This window comes from Corvus moneduloides, chromosome 1, assembly GCF_009650955.1.
Source record: "Corvus moneduloides isolate bCorMon1 chromosome 1, bCorMon1.pri, whole genome shotgun sequence".
Classification (NCBI taxonomy): Eukaryota; Metazoa; Chordata; class Aves; order Passeriformes; family Corvidae; genus Corvus; species Corvus moneduloides.
In genome coordinates this window covers 152,945,504-152,966,045 of record NC_045476.1, presented here as the reverse complement: position 1 = coordinate 152,966,045, position 20,542 = coordinate 152,945,504, and the positions used below count along the sequence as shown (strand labels likewise).

Below are 20,542 nucleotides of genomic sequence, written 5' to 3'. Positions count from 1 at the left end.
TATCAAACAATACTGCAAGGAAAAGATTGCCTTTAGAACAGGAAATGTTTTATTCTCCACTCCTGTTCAGTGGAGTTTTTCTGCTGGTTCTTGCCAACAATGATGCCAATTAGTGTCAAGTAACATTTTGGTACTGCTGATGAGAGACAAAACAAAGGAAGCACAGTATGGTGAAATGAATTTACAGTACTAAGACACAGAAAAATATCTTTCTTTAGTTTTTTAATTGGATCTAGAACTCGGTAAGATGAGTGGGAGGGTGCCAGGGAGAGAATACCACTCCTACCATTTTACAGTTTATATCCCTAATTTTGTATTGGAAGTTCTCATTTCGAGCTCCCTTCTTAGAGGAAGCCAGCATTACATGAACCTTCAAAGTTCAGATCATATCCAGTTGCTAAGATGAAACCCAAACCAGCTCTGTGTTAATTCTGCTAGTACTTACATCAACATACCTAACACTATCTAGACAAATTATTGCAGTGAAAGGGATGAGATCTCCTTTCACACACTGAAAGTGGGCACAAAGCATGGTCACTCATAAAAGATAAATCTCAAGCACATCATTCAGTTTTACTTTACTTCCAGCTTCCCCATCAAGTCTTTGTGAAATCCCCACTCAGTTACTTTTGTTTTAATAAAAACTGGGTGAGGAAGAGGACTGTGCCTTGCAGCAATGGCCTGCTATTGACAAGTGAGAAGACCACTTCCTCAGCAATCAACTAGTTCCCAGAACCCTGTCTTTACTTCACGAGATTCAAATCTCTCTCCAAGAAGGTGCTTTTCACATGCTCTTGACTACAGGAGCAGGACGGGCAAGGGACACATCTGCAGAATGGCCAAGGCTACCAATAGAGGAGCAGGGCCACTGCTCCTCACGCTGAAACCTGGCCCCCTGAAACCTGGCTTCACAGGGACAAAATTACTTCCCTGAAAACATGGTCTGCTGAGTATTTGCCTCACTTAATGAAACAATGGTTGATCTGCAAGAAAAGCCACATCCTGACTTTCTTAGCTCTGCAAAGATTTCAGTAACTAAGAAAACCCAGCTTTGTACCAAATGTTAAGTCCTGACTTTATTTCCTCTGCAAAAACATCTGTATCAGCATAAATCTCACTTTTTCTATTTTTTTCTTTTTTTTTTTTTTTTTTTTTTGGGTAAGGAAAGTTTACCACATATGTAATATATGGAAAATGCTCAGTAAAAATAGGAATGAAATCATTGCTGCTGTAAAGAGGAGGGGTGGCATACCTTTCCTGTCCATCAAGCTCTGAGCAGTTGGCACCCTATAAATCATAGGAAGCACAGGAGTAATTATAGAACTGGAAGCTGATCACTGTAAACATTCAGAAGTAGCTCCTAGTAATTGCAAGTTAATGTGAACATGATTAGAACCATGACAGAACTGTGCAGGTCACTTACATGCCCATTTTTCTCAATTATTAAAACTAGGTTTTCTCGTGAAGAAACAAGCTACCTAGTCAATCTAGCACCTTGTATACTAACAGCCTGCTGATATCATCAATTTGCTCTCTGTCAGAATTAGGGTTGATGTAACAACACTCGGACCACCAGGATCTGGTTACTTTCCCATTGTGCATTAAGTAATGTAGGCAACAGCTTCTGCCATTCTGTTATTATCTCCTGGCACCCCTTCACTGCCCCCAGAGGCACTGCCACTCCTATGGTGGGAAATGCCTGCTCACAGAAGGGCAACGTGCACTGAGAACAGATGATGACAACATGTAAAATGGGGTTTAGTACCAGGGATGTTCATTTCTTCACCCTTGGGGCAGCAGAGAGAGAAAACTCTGTCTCCTCCACCCTTAACAGAAGGAGCTTCTTGGTGAAGGTGGATCTGCCAGACACATTATACTGGACCATGAACAAATATTTGATTCCTGCCTGAAAGAAGTTATACCACCAGGACAAATACAATAACGCTTCAACCAAAAGTGACATCCTCTTTCTTGCCCAAACATACTATAACAACTCTGCTACATGCCCAAGAGGGAAAGTTGCTTGTCTGGCATCAGACTATGCTCTGTTCTGTCTACAAATAGGGAGATACAGAGAACCTGAAATTTTTATCCTGCATACAGAATTTAGCTTATTTATGTCTCTAATCCCTGTTTGATCCTTAAAAAGCTATTTACCTCAATTACACACATTGCAGATAGCAAGTTCTACAACGTAATTACTTCAAGCATAGGAGCACTGATTTTCATCCATATCCTTAAGTTTTTATTAAACAGTTTCAAATTCCATCCATATCTTGCATTTGAGGAAGCATTTTCAGAACTAATACAATGAGCTTTTGAAAAAGCCACCCTTTTACTAAATACAGTTACTTAGAATCCTATCTGAAACTATTTAGAACATAAACATACCATGATCAGGAAGACAATGGCCCCTCCACGTGATTTGAGCTAAAAAAAGTGCTACAGTAAGTGTAGCTTTTACTACTTGGCAGTAGATTTCTCACCATGCTGTATAATCCCATGCTCCAAAAGCCTGCGGCCGAGCTGCTCCGCTTCGCTCCGTGTGGTGGCCTCTCCTTCCTGGATCAGCCAGTCAATGAATTCCGATGCTACGAAGGTCCGCTCGTACTTGACTCCTTCCTCTTCCCTGGCTTGCAGAAGGGTATTTTCAGAACTCATCAGCCTGGTATGGTGGAGGGGAAAATCGGTAGGGAAAATGGTTCTTCAGAAAAGCAATTGCAAATCTATACTGGCAAATCTCATTGATATTAAGCAAACGTCTATGAAGCTTTCACTCACTTACTAAATCTTTCCTCAAGCTATCAATCTACTTAGGAAGTGAATTATAACTGCTTAGCCAATAAATTTAGGCTTTATATCCCTGTATGAAGTTAATGCTTTCTTGTTTTTTTCCCTAAAAGAAAATAAGATTTTTAGATTTTGCATTTCCCCTATTTAGTGTTTTACATTCTTTAAAAGTTACTGTATAATCACCTTTGAAAAAAAAATTAGCCTAAAAGCACCAGAAGGTGACTAATGTGTTTGAAGCTTCCTAATTAATATTTACAGTTAGCAGGACTATGCCCTGAAGTCATTTAGCTGACTTTGAAAATTCTCTCCATAAGCTCTAAAACAGCTGCAGAAAAATTCAAGAAGAGGACAAAAGGTAGTTTTGCAGTTTGGGGGCTGATAAATATTGTGCATCCAACATTTGGAGATGCAGCTGCAGTCAGTGAGTTGCACATGAACGTGAACACATTTTAACATCTGAGGCTCACAGTTCTCTGTGCCTCATCTGGCTCTGTGTAACACCAGTCAGAGGAACATCATGAGATGTCCCTAAACCTCCTAGCAATTGGCATGTGAGTAGCTGAAGGATACTAATAAAATTCTTCTCTATTCAAGGTATCTATGCAAATAGCACAGTATTTTAAAAAATAATGAAAAAGCCTCAATATTTTGTTAATGCAAAAGTCAGTTTGGAAGTTAGAAAGAGAAGGCAGTTTGAAAGAAGAAATGAGAATAATTTTTTTTTAATGCAGAATTCCACTTTTTTGGGGGGGAGACTGAGCACCACAGCATCCTTATTAGCCTTATTTTTTTCATAACTATTTTATTTATTATAGGCTAATAATAGGACTAGTGGTAAGACTTTCAGAGTAACAGTTCAAGAATGGAAAGGTTATTTTTTCCATGTAAGATTAACAGGTGCCCTCCCTTCACCAACTATTTTGAAATTAAGGGCACATATGAACTACAACAGGCATATTCTGGAAGTGCTTCATCTTTGCCCTTGTGATAAAGGAATTGAAATTCAAGTAAATCCATATATGAGCCATCTGCTTCTTAACCTGACAGCATGTCCAGAGATTATGGAATATAACTTCACTTCCTTCACTTCACAGAAAAATCTGTGCCATAGGGACACAGAGAGAAGTTTAATTTGAAATTACAGTGAACAGGTTTAACAGGGTCCAGCCTCTGTTATTTCATCCAAAAGATTTCTTCTCTTGACTTTAATGAGCACTAACCTGAGGCCTGAACCTACTGGATCTGACCATCAGGTAGCAGATCATCAAACCAGGCAAAGGCTGCTCAGCCACAGCTGCATGTCAGTGGTAGCACAATGAACTGCTCATTTAGATGGTGTGTCATTGCCAGCACCTCTGAGCTGACTAAGAACTGAGAAAGTTAAAATTAGCTGAAGTCAGGGATGAGGTCAAAAGCAAGAGTATGAGCCACAGGGGACAAAGTATTGACTCCAGAACTCTTGCAGACTTTATTCTTTCTTAATAGTTTAATTTACAAGCACCTCGTCCCACAGCATTTTGTCCCACACTAACCACATCTAATATAGACCGACTATGCTCCAAGGGACTATCTTTAAATGTGTCTTGTTCACCAGGCTTTTTACGCCTCAGAAAAAAAATGCAAACCCAAAGCTTGTGTCTTGTTGTACCATCTGCTGCATGGTTACCCAGAACTGGTTACCCAGGCTCTGCAGGCACCAAATAAAAAAATCCTTAGGATTACATTAATTGTTCTTTGATGAGTCTATAATTAGTTGACCAGCTCATTGAAATTGCAGATAGAAAGGTCCTTGAAAAGGCAATGCTAACTGTTAGACTTTTACAGAGACACAAAAGAAATCTGGAAAAATATCAAGTGGAAAAACACTCAGTTTGACATTTCACACCCTTCTGCATAAGCCCAGAATAGCACTGCAAAGGATTCGGACTTGTGAACAAACAGACACGACAAATTGCCAGTTTAAGAGGCCCAGACACAGCAGTCCATCGACTTACATCACTCACTGAAGTAAATCACTGTAACTCCATGGCTGTCAACAAAACTGTACCAATTTACATCAATCAAAAACCCCAGTCTTTCATTAGCTAGAACTGGAAACTGCCTCTTATTCTTATATCTTCTCCTTGTTTCAAAAAAACCTGAGGCTATTAATATCAAAACATATTATTTGTTAAAACTGGTGTTATCCTGCATTAAAGGAATGTATTTAGCCAAAGAGTGAAATTCAAACTCCTTTTCAAAGAAATCTTTAACATTGTTTTTATCAAAGTAACTGCACCAGAGGATAAATGCAACTTAACCACTGATGAGTTAAACTGGAAGTGATTCCAAGAATGCAGTCTCCAAATTATCTGAAAGATTTCCTGAAATTAAAATCATAAATCTGCACTTCTTTCACTGTGAAATCTGGTTCAAAAATCTCAGTTGATATCAGCATCATGAAATGACTTATAGCTCCTAAACACAACTGCACCAGAAACAACAATCTTGTGTGCCCTGACCAAACTCTACTGAGAATTGCAAACATCATAAAAATAGGATGCCTGCACAACGTGATTTTTTTTTCAAAGCTATGAAAGGTCTGTGCTGGATTTATATAAGATTTGCAGGCAGAGTTTTGTTGAACAGGAAACATGTTTATCTCATTCAATCTTTCTGGTCAGTCCTGTAGAGCTTGAAAGCAGATACCAATCTTAGATCTTATAAACTATTCAACAGTTTCAGACAAGACTGTAGGAAATCCAGTAGTTTTAATCTCTAGGTATAAACCTGAACCTCAAAGCATGATCACAGAAAAGATTACCAAAGTTTGCAATGATGTGCAGGCAGTCTGAACTGAATGATGATTTTCAGTGCAAATGAAGGGAGAATGCAATCAGAGACTGATTTGAAATCTTCTAATCCCACAGGTACAGCCACCAAAGATGCCCACAGTGGGTGAAGGGGGTAATGCCACAAGAAAGGAGAGTTCAGGTTACAAGGACCTTTACGGTCATGCAGAAGAGAGACAGGAAAGGGAGCTCCTCAGCAGAGGGACAGTCCTAATGGTCCCATGGCCCAGGGCAGAGAACATGGCATTTACCCAAAACAGCTGTCTGAATGCAAGAAACCTGCCTAAGACATCCATGCCTCTTCCCATGTAACAACCTGCTGATCCTCCTGAAATATTTTGTTCATTTTACCCATTGAGGGTACAAATCTGCATGGACTGGTGTTGGGTAACAAGTCTGCAACTTTGGCAAGCACAAACTAGGTTCGCTTCTGAACATAGTGCTACTCCAGCCCTAATGCAGAGAGTGGAAAAGAGCAGGAAATAATTACAATGTCCATCTTAAATTAGCAAAGCCTAGTGAAGATCAGCAAACCCTGTAAAATTAGACACAGATTTTCAAAATGTGTTGGATTGAGAAAGATTTCCTTTGGCATAGCTGCATTTCTCTTGCAATTGGGCCCATAGACATTTTGATAAACAAGTTGAATATGCTGGTAAGTGACTTCATGTTTGTGCACAAATACTTTTCTCCAGTTGCTGCCATTTAGTAATTATTTTAACAGCACTGAATTAATATTTTCTTTCTCAGCACTATCAGCAAACTGATAGAACAGATATATTACACAATCACACATTTCATTGCAGAGCTCTTCCTGACTTTCAGCATTAGATTTTGAGTTTAAAGTGTATCCAATGAAACAGTGAAGGTGTTGCTAATAAAGGTGCATGGACAAGGGAACTAACAGAATCTGAAATCTCTGCACAGTAGATTTGCTAAAATAAGCAAAGTGAAGTCCAGATTGTCCAGGTATGCCTTCTTATCTCCCATGAATATAAAATACTTCTGATGATCCATGGAGAATTTTGACTAGCTTTGACTGTCACATACTGGTTTTGAAATGCCAGGTATTTTTAATTTATACTATATTTAGCACTCAGGGCTGGTTTTAAAAGTTTCTGAACCCTTCAGATACGTTGCCTAGGAGCAAGCACCTCACGAGGATGCAGTTATATTTAGATACAGGTGCTGCTTTTGGCATTAACTCCTTTGCCAAGGTGGGAACAATCTCTACAGTTATGAACATTTTTCTGCTAGTACAGTGTTAGACAAACTGGATCACAGACATTGGTTTGGAGACAATTGTCCATTCAGAGAAATGGCGATGGAAGCAGACACTGGTAGAAGAAAGTTCTTTCTACCATGGCTCCTTTCATGCAGAAGACTGACATCAGCCACGCCAACAAAAAATTATTTTTCTTATGGAAACCTGAAATAGAAATATAGACCAAAAAAGCACTGTAGACATTCTAATCTACTTTTCAGAGTATGGGTCAGGCTTGTAGGCACTGCATGCTCACTGAGTCTAAAGAGCAAACATTCTGCTTAGTAAGGCACAGAAGAGTTTGGAGGTGGCTGTCCCAGTGCATAGAATAGAGGATTTTCTCCAGTGATGCATTTTCTTGTGTCTTATACAATTTATTATACTTTTATAATATAATAGTCACAGTCACTGTGTCTCGAGGAATTTTATATGATGGGTGCAACAAACGGAGTGGCATTTACAAGTATTTGTTTATATTTTGGTTTTACTGCTCTTTCACCAAACTGCTCTTCAGAGCTGGCTAACCTTGAAAATAATATTTATTATCAGCTTTTAAACTTGGGAGTTTCCTGAGTGCTTTATTCTAAGAAGGAAACAAATTCCCTTCAGTGAGAAAACACAGCATCTCTCCTGGCTGCTGCATGCTTCTGCTCCAAGCAAGCAGGAGAGGGGGTGGCATTCAGTCTAGAGCAATACTTCAAGCTTTTTGGTAAATAACATATCACAACTTTGCATTAATTTTTAGCATATGCCAGCATGCATTTTATTCTCTCTGCTTGAAAGTACCATGTCAAAATCTCTACATCCCGAATAAAAATGTCTTTAATTTTATATTAGGAAGTATGGTTAAGCTACCTAGTTAGTTGACAGAAATAATCCAGTGGGATATTCAGTATCTCAGCATAATAATCTGTTTAAAGTCGTAATTAGATGCTCTTGGTTGGGTTGGTGGTTTTTTTGAAATTACTTTTAACATAACTTTTCTGATGTTGAAACTTTGCAGACTGGAACACTGAGGATTCATCTCACCTATGATTTAAAATTGTACTCCTTGTGAAGCTGTAGATATGGAGTCTCCACAAACATGTAGCTGCTTGTTCAATGCATTTTGTACTAATGTTTTAGGAATTATGATTATGCTTTTCCCTGACAAATATTTACGTAATTATTTGAATTATTTTGACAAATAATTCTGTAATTATTTTTACAGAACAGATTTCAAGGGCTTCAATTTGCATTGAATTCTCATATAGGATGTATTTATAACCTGGGGCATCAGATTTTAAACAAAATGCCTCAAGTGAATATAGTAAAAAAGCAAAAGAAAAACAGGAGAGGGAAGGACCCCTAACTAATGGAATTGCCCAGACCCATTTCTGCATGAGTTGAGAGCCTCTGACTATTCAAAAATAGATTGACAAGTATAATTTGCTTCACATGGCACTATAATCAACACATTATGAATACTGAATGCAACATACTTTTCATACAGTCTTTGTCCTCTCATGAACACCTTCACCTCATTGTCCAGCGGAAACGTCCCGTCATCTTTTCTGAAGCGGTAGAACAGTTTGACATCCTTGAATTCTTTATGCTCATCACAGACTGAAACATAAAATAATTAAACAAAAAAAACCCCTTCACATACATGTTAAGTAGTTGAGGACCCACTTAGCAGGGACCACTGCTGAACTTCAAAGCAAGCACACGTAGAGTCTAACCCCCTGTATTTCTGAGCACACAAACTTTACTCAGTTCTGTAAGAGATGGTCTGAAGATCCCTCATCTGCCTCACGATCATCACCGAGGACAGAGACTGAACACAGGAGTCCTGGCCTGGCTGAGGTGGGGAGTCTGCCAAGTGTTGCCTGTGGATGTGCCCGCTGGGAACTGGTACGCATTCCTGAGGAAATTAGTGCAGGTCACAATGGACTGCGCCGTTCTTGCTGCCCAGGCGGGAAGGACTGTGCTGAAGCGGAAAGGAATGACCTGTCCTGTACACCTATCCTGTACATCTGTCCTGTACACCTGTCCTGTACACCTATCCTGTACATCTGTCCTGTACACCTGTCCTGTACCTGTTTCCCAAAGCAACGGGCCCCATAACAACGGCTGTAGATTTCCCCACCTCTTGGCCAGCTGCCCCTCACTTCTGAAAAGGACTATAAAGGGACTTTCTGAAATAACTGAGCTCAAGATCTCCCCACGGAAAGAAGACGAATCTATTGGCAGAAGACCACGAGGACTTTGTCTCATCCGTTGGTAGCTATTGCCCCCTCTTTTTCTTCCTCTCTACTCTTTTACTTTGGTTTTTTTTATCTCTCTCTCTCTCTCCCCTCTATTGCATTACCGTGTCGTGGGCACTTAATAAAGGTGCACTGTTTTGATTAAAACTGAAATCCCTTGTGTCCTTTCACACTCAGAGATCGATAAACGAACCATCACGACCCCTGCTTGTATTAGCGGATCGTGACAGGTTCTAAGAAGCTGGAGGAAACCTTCAGAGAGGTAACCAAATTTCTGAGTGAGGGGGTAAGTGTTCATTAGTTTTGTGAGTATTACTGCAAACATACAGAGCAAAAGCGCATCCATCTGCTGCATACCCAGAAAACCTTTTGATGAAAACAGTCTGTTGGCTTGTTTGTTTAAAAGGCCACTAGAGTAGAATGCCCAATAATTTAAGGTTTGCCAAACTTCTTAAAGTTATTTGTATCAGTTAGCAGTGCTGTAGGAAACCTGAGACTTCCTAAAGAAACAGTTAAAATCAAAGCCTTCTTCCCTCTTAAAATTGTCTCAATTGCTCTGCCATGCCAGCTAGCAAATGGTAGGTACAACGTGAGCACACTGAGAAATGCCAGATTAGGTTTGTAAAACAGCAGCTGATCATGGGCTCTTGTAAATGCGGAACAGAGCCCCATCAAGGGCATAAACTGATGGGAAAGCTATCCCAAGCAATCTGCTCCTAACAGAGTTGTGAACCCACATACATGGGGGACCTTCTGCACCACAGAAGCAGGAAGTGGTACCTCTTCCACTGGACATGGGACTTGAAAGAATGCTCTGAGCATCCTGCAGAACCTGATGGAACCTCTCTGAATTTACCTGCCCAAGCTCACTTCACAAACTATTTTATTACAGTGCAATACATGAACATTTTCAAGAAACACCTGTTCCATTTCTAATATATACACACACATATATAAAATTTTTTCTAGAGTTTGCAATTGGATCCTAGGGTAGAAAACGCTTGAAGGAAAGTTAGAACTTTCAACAAGCATTCAGCAATAAAACATCTATTGCTCAATTAAATTAAGTCACTCAGGCATCCACGCAACTCTTCACTGACATTTTCTCAACAGAGGATTAAGTAGACAGATTTGAATACCCTATAATTACTTTATTCTTTAACTATCTACCGTGAGTCCCAGTTTCCATAACAACCCAGAATTTTCATTTAATAGCCAAGCAGAAGCTGTAGAAGTGGCACTCATTCAATATGTGCATTTCTGACTTTAATTAAGGTGTTGTTAATGTACTGCAGACAGCAGCAGCACTGCTGCACATACAATGACCTCTGCATAAAGTCAACATTTGTCTGTTCATAGTCACTCAGTTTTCTCTTAAAAAAGCAACAAATGGTACATTTGCCATTTTGAAATGGGTAATACTATAGGCTTGAAATTGAGGCCTTGGATCTTCTTTGCTCTTGTGCTTCCCAGCCTCTTTGTGCCCCAAAAGGCAACTAAATGCTACCAGTGAATTGGAAGCCTTTTGATCAGCATGAATTGTTATTCAAGAAGCTGAAAGGAACAGATCTCAAACAGACAACAAGTTTAGGAGAAAATTAATTAGGGCACAGCCGGACCACTAACTTTCTTGCAGCTGTACCAGCACTAATGTTTGTGCAGCTGCTGTGAGGGCCAGGGCCAGAGAACTAATCCACATGAGAAAAATGATCTCTTTTTTTGCTGGCTGATTTTTCAGATGGATTTTTCAGCTGAAGAAGAACTGTGGTCTTAAGAGCAGGGAAATGAGGGCAGCAGGGAGAGGGGGGACACGATCCAGCTGGAGCAGCTCTTGAGATAGGGAAGCTGCATCACAGTTTCCAGTCACTTCCCCCCCTGCTATGGGGAACACCTCTCCACACCTCTTCAGGCTCTCATCTCCTTCAGGACACAGGTGACCTTGCATAGCAGTTCAAGGGAGATGCTCCATTTCTGGCAGGGAAAGGATCCTACCTGTCCTATACCTGGCTGAAGAGCAGGAGTGAGATTTCCCTTTGTCTCAAAGCAGTCAATAAATTCAGCTTAGAACTTTTTAGCAGCTGATACTGCACTTACCATGGTGGATAATGCTGTGATCCAGTAATTTCTGCACCAGTTTAATGGCTGTCTCCCTGTCGGAGGCCTCTTTGTGGTCAATCAGCCAGTCAATCAGCTCTTTGGCAACGAAGCAGTTCGGATACGTTTTGAGGTGGTGTCGCCGATCCTTAATGACCTTTTCTTCGTGCAGTCGGAGCCTGGGGGTCAAATCACCTTCTAAGTATCATTTGCAAAGAGCCTCTGTAACCAGCATGATTGGGGTGAGAGCAGAGCAGTGGCACCCAAGCCCTGCTCACAGGATGGGCTTTGCAGGTGTTGGGCAGAAAAGGAAGAGTCCCAGTCACACATCCAGCGCTGGCATCTCACCACTAGGGAACCCACAGCAACCATTTGTTACAACTTTAAACCCCATAATTGGAAAAACTTGTTTTATGCCCTGTGGAGAAGTTTAAAAAACTGAAGAACAGCACAGAAGAACACACTAAGTCCCTTAAAATACTTCCCATAGGTCAATTAAACTGTCAATAATTTGGAATTAATTTTCCAACATTAACACTAATGTGTTCCGTATTATTTTATAGGATCACTGCTGTAGATTTTTTTTTAATCTCATTAATTTTTGCAGCTGTAGCTTCGCCCTTGGTTAGGTAACTGCATTTTGCCTCCAACTGCACAACAAGGATAGCATTTACGATTTAAAACTCAGGTGTGAAGCTGCTCCAACACAATGTTATCTATCATTAAAAGGTTGCCTCCTACTCCAAATAAAGGAAACTGATTTCCCTCTTAGGCATCTGTTGACAAATGCTCTCTGCTTGCAAAATCTCCCTGATCATCCTGAAAGCAAGTTGGTTGAGATGCTTGGGTCAGAATGCAAGATCCTGATTAGAGTAATACCTTGAGGTATTACTGAAGTTCTGCATCTTCATGTTTAGTCATTTTTTCCCAAATAAACAAAATAAGCAACATTAGCAATAAATTGACAGAGGGTTTAAAAGTTGTTTGAATTTTTATGCTTTCCTCTTCCATTTTAATGAATCACATCAGAAAACCTGGGTTTATAATGTCTATACCACAGCTCTGAGGAAAGCACAGAAACCGCAGTGCTTGGGCTCCTATCACAAACCGAAACATTGCTGTTCATTTCCAAGTGGCCAGGGTCCTACCTTGTAAACACTCTAGCTGACTGCAAAGAGTCCTGAGTAATGCTATAATAATTGTAGGGGGTACAAGGGTGATAGCACAGAAGGGTGTTAACATGAGCCTCAAGAAGCACAGAACAGGAGTATGAGAAACTTCTCTCTCAATGAAATTCCAGTATGAAACAATAATTTCTTCTTAAAAACATAAAAAGGGAAAACACTTGGCTGAAATCAGTGAAAGAAATATTATTAGGGCATCAGACAAGACTTCTGTAGGCTTCTACCTAAAAGTAGTAGCAAAGCAATGCTTTGTTCTGCAGCATTTAGCCTTGAACTACACTGGAATGGCCAATCTGGGATGTGAATTCAAAACCAGATTTGCAAATATCATAACAAAAAAAAAAGCAAGACATATATTAAAAATACGGATCAATCAGATCACTATTCTGGAAAGAAATGCTGGTAAATATCTCACACATTATGAAATTCTCTGAGCTAAAATACTTTTGCTTAAAGCATATTTTCCAGATGTGCTCTAACAGCTGTCACCATGCTTAGAAAATAAAGCATTCACAGTTTTAATTATAGAACATGCAATTATCAGTATGTCTGATGGAGCTTTACAATTAAAATACATTCCAGGTTCTGTTAATGTTCATCCAATCTTACGTCACACAATAACCTGCAAGAACAAAACAGGAAAAAGTGTGTAATACAAATGTAGACAGCTCAACCCAGCTTTCTGTCAGTGGTGTAAGTCTAAATGGATGGAGTTCATCTGATATAGGTGGGAAAATCCCTTCTACAAAATTCTTTGTCCACATGTTGCATAGGAGTATGCCAGTACTGTCATCTCACAGACAAGTCATCAGTCAAGAGCCCCAGAAATGAGCATTTATGTCTTAAATTCTGACTGCAGGCTTTCCTGCAGTTGGTGGGCTTATAAATATTTCAATTCCTCTGTCGTGCCAAAAGACACAGGTTCCCTCTCTACAATCTTTTTCCTCACTCAGACAATTTATGGGATGTCTCTGTACACCTTTTTGTCTATATTCATAAAACTCATAGATATTTCATTATCTGAATTACTTTTACCTGCTTGCTAAAGTGGATCCAAATTTGCTGAGACACTACAAAATCATTAAGTCAAAGAAAACATAACCACATAACCCTTACCAAACCTGAATTTCCAAATGAATGTGGGAATTTCTTCTGCAGTCTATACCGATTATGTCCATAGTGAATTATGTCCAGGCTTATTTATTTGGAATAACAAACACAAATGGAATTCAGATTTTCTCTTTGGTGGTGTCAAAAATGAAACTCTATGGAGGAGAAGTAGCTCAATAAATTAACACTGTAACTAGTGTAAACTACACAGAAGCCTCAGGTAAAGTTATTGAGCATATATTGCAGTGTGCCAATCAAAAGTTCAGGCAGGAATTTAAAAAATGCGTCTGTGCTCAGAAGTATTTATCAGGAGCCAAATCAAATGGAATAAAAAGGAATAAAATGTACCAGTGAATACAATTATACACTGGAACCAATGCTCAAGTGAAGTGGTAAATTCTTTATCCCTTGGCATTGAGAAACAGGCTTCTTGACCAAAGTCCTTGATGTTCTCCCTTTAAGTAATGTTAATCACTTTACGTCAGCTAGTCTGCATGATGACTGGAAAAGACCTAACTTGACATCAAACACATTTTTATCACTAGAAGAAGTTTTTCTCAAGAGCTGTTCAGGCGAATTAGCTGACTGACAAACCCTGACCAGTCTGAGGGGAGAAGGGGGATAAGAGAGGCAAACAACAAAGGGTGATGGGGGGACACCTTGATTCAACAAGCCTTTGAAACATGGACCCACTTTTTGCAACTTAACAGCTTAACACCAGAAAACAATCTTGTGTGCACCAATACATCACCCATATATAATTCCATATATTATTCAAGATTACCTGCCAGACTTTGCATGTGGGGCCACAGTCTGCCCTACCTGAGGAAAACCATGTGAGTGGGATCCAGAGCATTTGAGCACTTGCCTGTGAAGGTTAACAGGCACACGCAAGCCTTTAATATTTACAAATTTATAGCCATGGCTCTTACTCATGCTTACAACAAATAAAGGCTGTATTTGCAAGCATGCATGCATGCCAGAATAGTTTTCTTGGGCGTTTGTCTAAACAGGAGTTGCTCTAATTGACAATATGAAGGGACTCTTGCTCCAAAGAGAAGTGCCTTCCTCCTACATAGTGTGGAACAAGATAACTTGGAACACATTTCTCCTGCTTTGCAGTAAACGTGTTCAGAGGTATTTGGAACAATGTTATTTTTGAGATGCCATTAGGTACTTTCATGATACTGGAAAAATCTAAATTTTTGCCTAGAAATGAAAAATCAGGCACTAACTTGGGAGGAAATTGCTCTTGCAGCTACATGAAACTTGCATTTTGGTTTTCATCAACAGGGGCATTTTTATTTCCACCAGGGACATTATACATTTTGAAGTTCCTTGCCTCTTTTCTGAAGCAGTGGGTAAGGATTTATGAGACAGTGCCTGCACAATTCGCTTTCCTTTTAAACCCCAGGAAAGGCCAACCTGCTGGATGAATACAGTAAGGATATCATTAACTGAACCACAGTCCAAATATCTCACCCAGCTACTTCCCTCTATTAAGTCCAGTAGTCTGTGCTTGGCTAACATAGATCTCACAAAGCATTATCCAATCTTGAGTTCTATGAATGAAAAAAACCTGAAAGCTTCCTGCTCTTCTTGATAATTTTCTGAATAATTAATCTGCCAGCTCCTAGTACATCCTATATAGTTCCTACGTTTATCGTAGCAAGGCTTAAAATATGTGCAAGGAACAGGTTGGTCCCTGACACTCTAAACAGACAGCATTGTATGAACACTTTCACAATGCACTCCACTCATTCACCTCTTTTAACCTTCCTGAAACAATGACACACACACACACGAAGATGTACATATAATAGAACCATAGAAACATAGAATCATAGAAACAGAACAATTTGGGTTGAAAAAGACCTTTGAAGGTCATCTAGTCCAACATGAGCAGGGACATTTTCCATTATATCAAGTTGCTCAGAGCCCCTCCATGCTGACCTTGAATATTTCCAGGGATGGGGCACCTGCCAGCTCTCTGGGAAACCTGTTCCAGTATTTCACCACCCTCATTGCAAAAACTTTCTTCTTTATATCTAGTCTGTTTTATATCTAGACCTCTTTTAGTTTAAACCATTACCCCCATCCTATTGCAACAAGCCCTACTAAAAAGTTGTTCCCCATCTTTCTTCCAAGCCCCCTTTAAGTTTTGAAAGGCCACAATAAGGTCTCTCTCCCAGGCTGTACAGCCCCAACACTCTCAGTCTGTTTTTCTGTTTCCACAAGGGATGTTCCACCCCTCTAATCATCTTCAGGGTCCTTCTCTGGACCTGCTCCAACAGGTCCATGTCCTCTCTGTGCTGAGGACCCCACAGCTGGACACAGCACTCCGGGGGGGGTCTCATCAGAGTGGAGTGGAGGGGCAGAATCAACTCCCTCAACCTGCTGCCCACAATGCTTTGGATAAAACAACTTTTTTAAATGGAAGAATAAAACACCAGTGAAGAGATCACTGAAAATAGAAATTCCTATCAGAATTTACTAATTATTGAACAATGCACACTGATGAAGTAATTAGTCATGGCACAGTGCACATCTTGCCTCAGCATGCTCAACTGCTGCTGAGAAGTTCTGGCATGCTCATGCATTACTGCTGTGTTACACCTTGCATACACCCTTAGTTTCAGTGACTATCCCAGATTGAGCACTGCCAGGCAGCATTCACTGAACTATTACAATTTCATCAAATTTGGGTAAACTCTGAACAAAACTATACTAGATCCCTTGAAAATTAGCAGAAAATTAGTTCCTGCCATCTTAAAATTCTTTCACAAATTTCATATATATCTGTAAGAGAAAGATTTACTTATTTCCAAGGAAAACTAGTCACAACATCCTTTGTGACAAACATAAATGGACAAAAGAAGTGTTTTGCCAAAGATAAGGACAATTCATGGTGGCCAAAGAGCATAGGTTTTTCACACTTCTTCTCAAGGGACATCCTAGGTACTCCACTGGCAGGTAGAATTGCCCCTTTCTGTTTGAAATAGAACAGTTTCGTATCCTCCCAGAGGTCTCAAAGTTCAGTGTTCTATAACATAAGCACATGACCTGTCTACAGCATGGTAGATGGGCATCTTACTGAAAGATCACATTTTCCAAAGCATCTCAGTGACTTAGAAGCTTAAGTCCCACTGAAATTTAAAACTTACAAGTCAGTTACACACCCGATCTGTTACAAAATAAATGAGCATAAGGTGGCATTTGTGTATATATACACACCCAGGAAAACCTACTTAAAATGTCCTTTATATTAAAATTTTGCCTTTGCACTGTCAGCAAAAAAATAAAATAGGTCAGTGAGGATATCAACTTTGTACACAGAGGCGATCCTGAAGGCACTCTGTGAATGCAGTGTGTTGCTGGGACAAGCATTTCCAGCTGGGCTTGCCAAGTCTCACATGAAGTGTCAGCATTTCACTGCTGCCTGTTCCTCTTTCTATTTATGCTTCAGCTCTGAAATCACTTAGTTCTGTTACTTGATATTCACAGCAGCTAAATTACCCTTTAAAACATGGGGTCATACTGGAAATAGGATGAAGATATTTCTGTTTTGGTAGCTGTGGCTGAGGAGAAATTCTGCCATCTCAAAAATGTTTAGAAGGGGTATCTTCAAAGCAGCTCCTGACATCAGTTCTCATCACTGTGATAATCTCCAATTTTTTGCCCACAGCCATATCTGTAGTCAAAGTGAGGAGATGCCAGAACACAGAGCCAGATAGAAAGACTTCAACTAAACTCTTGGTGCACGGCAGAGGAAATCCTAAAGCTTCCAAAGAAGTGGTGGTTCAGCAGCGTCCCTGTGGCTTTAAATAAAATATTGTGGCTGCCTCTTTTATGAAGTCTTTTTTTATACATTCAGGAAGTACTAAGGCCACTAAGCCTGCAACCAAACGTGCACAAGGACATCCCCAATACCCATAATATCTTACTAACACTGTGAGGGATCAAAGCACACTCCGGGGAACAGACACAGGCATTGCTCAGTCTGCGATGAAATCAAAATGATGTCTTTTGGAAACTCTCTTGCAGCCCACAAATTCAGGCCAGAAATTCAGAGCCACAGCCCCCAGAGTACTCCAGACTGCACAGGAAATTAGATCTGTGTGTTTGTATTGATCTGTCATAAAACTAGAGACCCCTTGTAAAACCTATGGAAGTTGTGAAGTGACTAATCTCTCTGCCTGCCAAGCCGTTTCACTTGCATTTCACTTTTAAGTAAAATGTGTACAAACATGAATAATATATCTAACTGCCTGTGCACTTGAATCTTGAGAGATTCTGTCTTGCTAGAAAGCATAAAACTGGGTATTATAAAGAGGAAAACACAGAATACAGACAAGTTTTTATTTCACCTGCCCCTAGTCATAAGGAAAATGGAAGTCTGCCTGTCTCACTCTGGCTGCTCACTTTCCAGGCTGAAGCTGTCAGAACTCAGCAAATCACAGCCCTCCTTCTCTACATGGAAGTCAGACAGAATTTGAGCTTCTCACTCAGTTATGGATGAGCTGGGATGCACCATGGAACAAACGTATGCAGGTCAAAGTCTGTGGGATACTACTGTGAGAATCCCCAAAAGAACTGAGATACTTTTCACTCAAGAACAAGCCAGCTTTGCTTATATCCATCAACTAGGTTTTTTATCCACATTAATTTTCTGTGTCTCCACTGCAAGGATATTCTTAGGCTTATTAAATCAATGTGTACTGTGGGGATTAATTTTCTCAAGGACATTTTCCCAAATCTAAACTGAAGGCATCTACCATCAACCACCAAAATTTCAAAGTACAGACCAGAAACCATAGCAGAACTGTTATTACAGACATCTTTTGACTGGATTAACAGGGTAATAAGCTCATCAACTCCTGTAGACTTGTGCTAAAATACCTCTCAATACAGGAATTCTTTTATGGATAGCATACTCAGGAAGAGGCAGTGAGGTCTCAAGGGAGGCCAGCGAAAATCAGTGAAATTTGTGTCAGGGTATGCAGGCCTGTTATCTCAGTAACATGGCTGGAAGAAGAGAAAGTTACTTTGAAATGCTAAATGGGCTAAACAGGGCAAATACGGGTCAGAGAGCCCAAACCCTACTGCCACAGATATTCCTGCTAGCACTGCCATTCAGGAACCTGGAGAGACAGACCAGCAACTGTGGAACAGGAGGCTCAACTACAGGCCTGCATCACTGGAGTCAAGAAGAGGGGCTGCACCAAGGACACAAACAGCTGTGGGTACCAGAAAGACCTGCTGTGTGAGAACTCCTCTCCTGGATGCACCTGGCATGCTAAGGAGGTAGGGGAACCAAAAAAGTTACAGGTTGAGGTCCCTTATGCAGCAAGGCTGACATCTCTTTTACCCAGAGAGAAAGCTGACTTTGGCCTTGGTAGGCACCTGCACTGTGTGCAGCAAGTTTCAGACCACCTGAGAAACAAGGTCTTTTCACCCACCTATCTCTCAGCACATCTGGGGAAGAGCAAATCCGTAACACCCAGAAAGCACCACAGTACTGAACGAGCCTGCAGCACAAACAGTAAAAAGGGTTGTTATCTGCCAGACATAACCCAAGAAATCCGTGGGAGAACTGAAATTAGTCAAGTGCCTAATCTTGAGTACAGTTTGGTATTTCTCTCACCCTGTCAATAAGTGACAAATAGTTTTGCTGGGAAATTATATGGGTAACTCGGAGCTCAAAGTCCTTCCAGGCATGGCTTCTCTCAGCCTGACAACCGTAGACCTTCAGGAGATTTTCTCCCTGATATTTTGCACTTCTCAGAGGAGTGCCAACCGTTTGGACTTCTTTCAGTGGTCCTCGGCAACCCTGCTGAAAGCAAGAAAAAAAAAATCTGCCTTCATCATTAATAAAGCGTCATACTGCAGCAATATGTGAAATGCTTTTAGCAATTGTTTTCCATCTCTACACAAAACTCTTATCTAAATACTGTGCCGAGTAATCATGACTGTCATTAAGAATAAACATCCAGTACATGACAGGTACTATAATGAGTAGTAAAATACTTAGTATTTTAACATACTACAGTTAACAAACTCGATTTTATACTGGGGCTACGATTCAAAATTTTTTATTCACTTCCAACATATACATAGGTCCATCTTAAAAGGAATATAGGTGCAATACTATTTCAATATACAGTATATTGTATTAAAACCATCACACTTTGTTTATCTCTTCACATTCTAAATGAATAGCTTCCTTTCTTTCATGTTTAGTTTAACTGCATTGCCAGGATTTATTTTTATTTTGAAGGAAGCTCTGAAGGCAGTAAGTGCAAAAGTACTCACTAGGAAAAGGCACTTTGTATTGCATTTCTTTAAATAAAATTTTAAAAATCCTACCATGTTTTGACACTGATACATGCTTTTTTACCTCCTACAGCTGGCAACACCACAATATGCAGGATGCTACACTGACCCAAGACATGGTTCAAGGGAGTTCATTCCACTGTCTTCCAGAAGTCTATTGAAATCCAGGGGTTGACCACTAAACTGTAAAACAAAACTGGAAAACTGATGCAGATTTTTAAACACTGAAAGTAATGATCCATTTGACTGGATTGCCTAGAGGCAATTAAATTGTTAGAGGATGACCTTCACAGTTCATAAATAGACATGGGGGAACAGGTAGGACTATAAAATGTAAAGCTGTGCACTAACAACAAAATGCTCTGCTGAAACTGAGAACTTGCAGGCTGAAAGCAACAGAGTAAAAAACAGCCGAATATGCAGTAGTGAAACTTTCACTGAATACAGGCTGAGACCATACAAAAACCAAGGGCAACCTTACACTGTACTAACAGAGATGTTTCCAGAAATGATGGGAAATTCAGTTGTTTATGTCATTGTATATGATACTACAGATAATCATCTAAATACTGTGCTTTGTTCATGACATCTCATTCAAGAATTGTAAGCTCAAAAAGATGCAATGATGTAGCTCTACTCTGGTATGAAAAATGATGAGCCAGTCTCATGAGCAGAGAGAAAAAGATA

General features: G+C 40.0%; 1 protein-coding gene across 1 annotated transcript in view; it reads right to left on the bottom strand.

The window, feature by feature from the left end:
* The window catches only part of DEPTOR (DEP domain containing MTOR interacting protein), a 79,994-nt gene that overhangs the window by 42,248 nt on the left and 17,204 nt on the right, over positions 1-20,542 (bottom strand). Inside the window, exons 3-5 of the mRNA XM_032132275.1 lie at positions 11,229-11,407; positions 8,370-8,493; positions 2,487-2,665 (exon numbers count right to left, since the gene is read on the bottom strand). Of these exons, the coding sequence (XP_031988166.1) occupies positions 2,487-2,665; positions 8,370-8,493; positions 11,229-11,407 (482 nt within the window). The remainder of the gene's footprint in view (positions 1-2,486; positions 2,666-8,369; positions 8,494-11,228; positions 11,408-20,542) is intronic.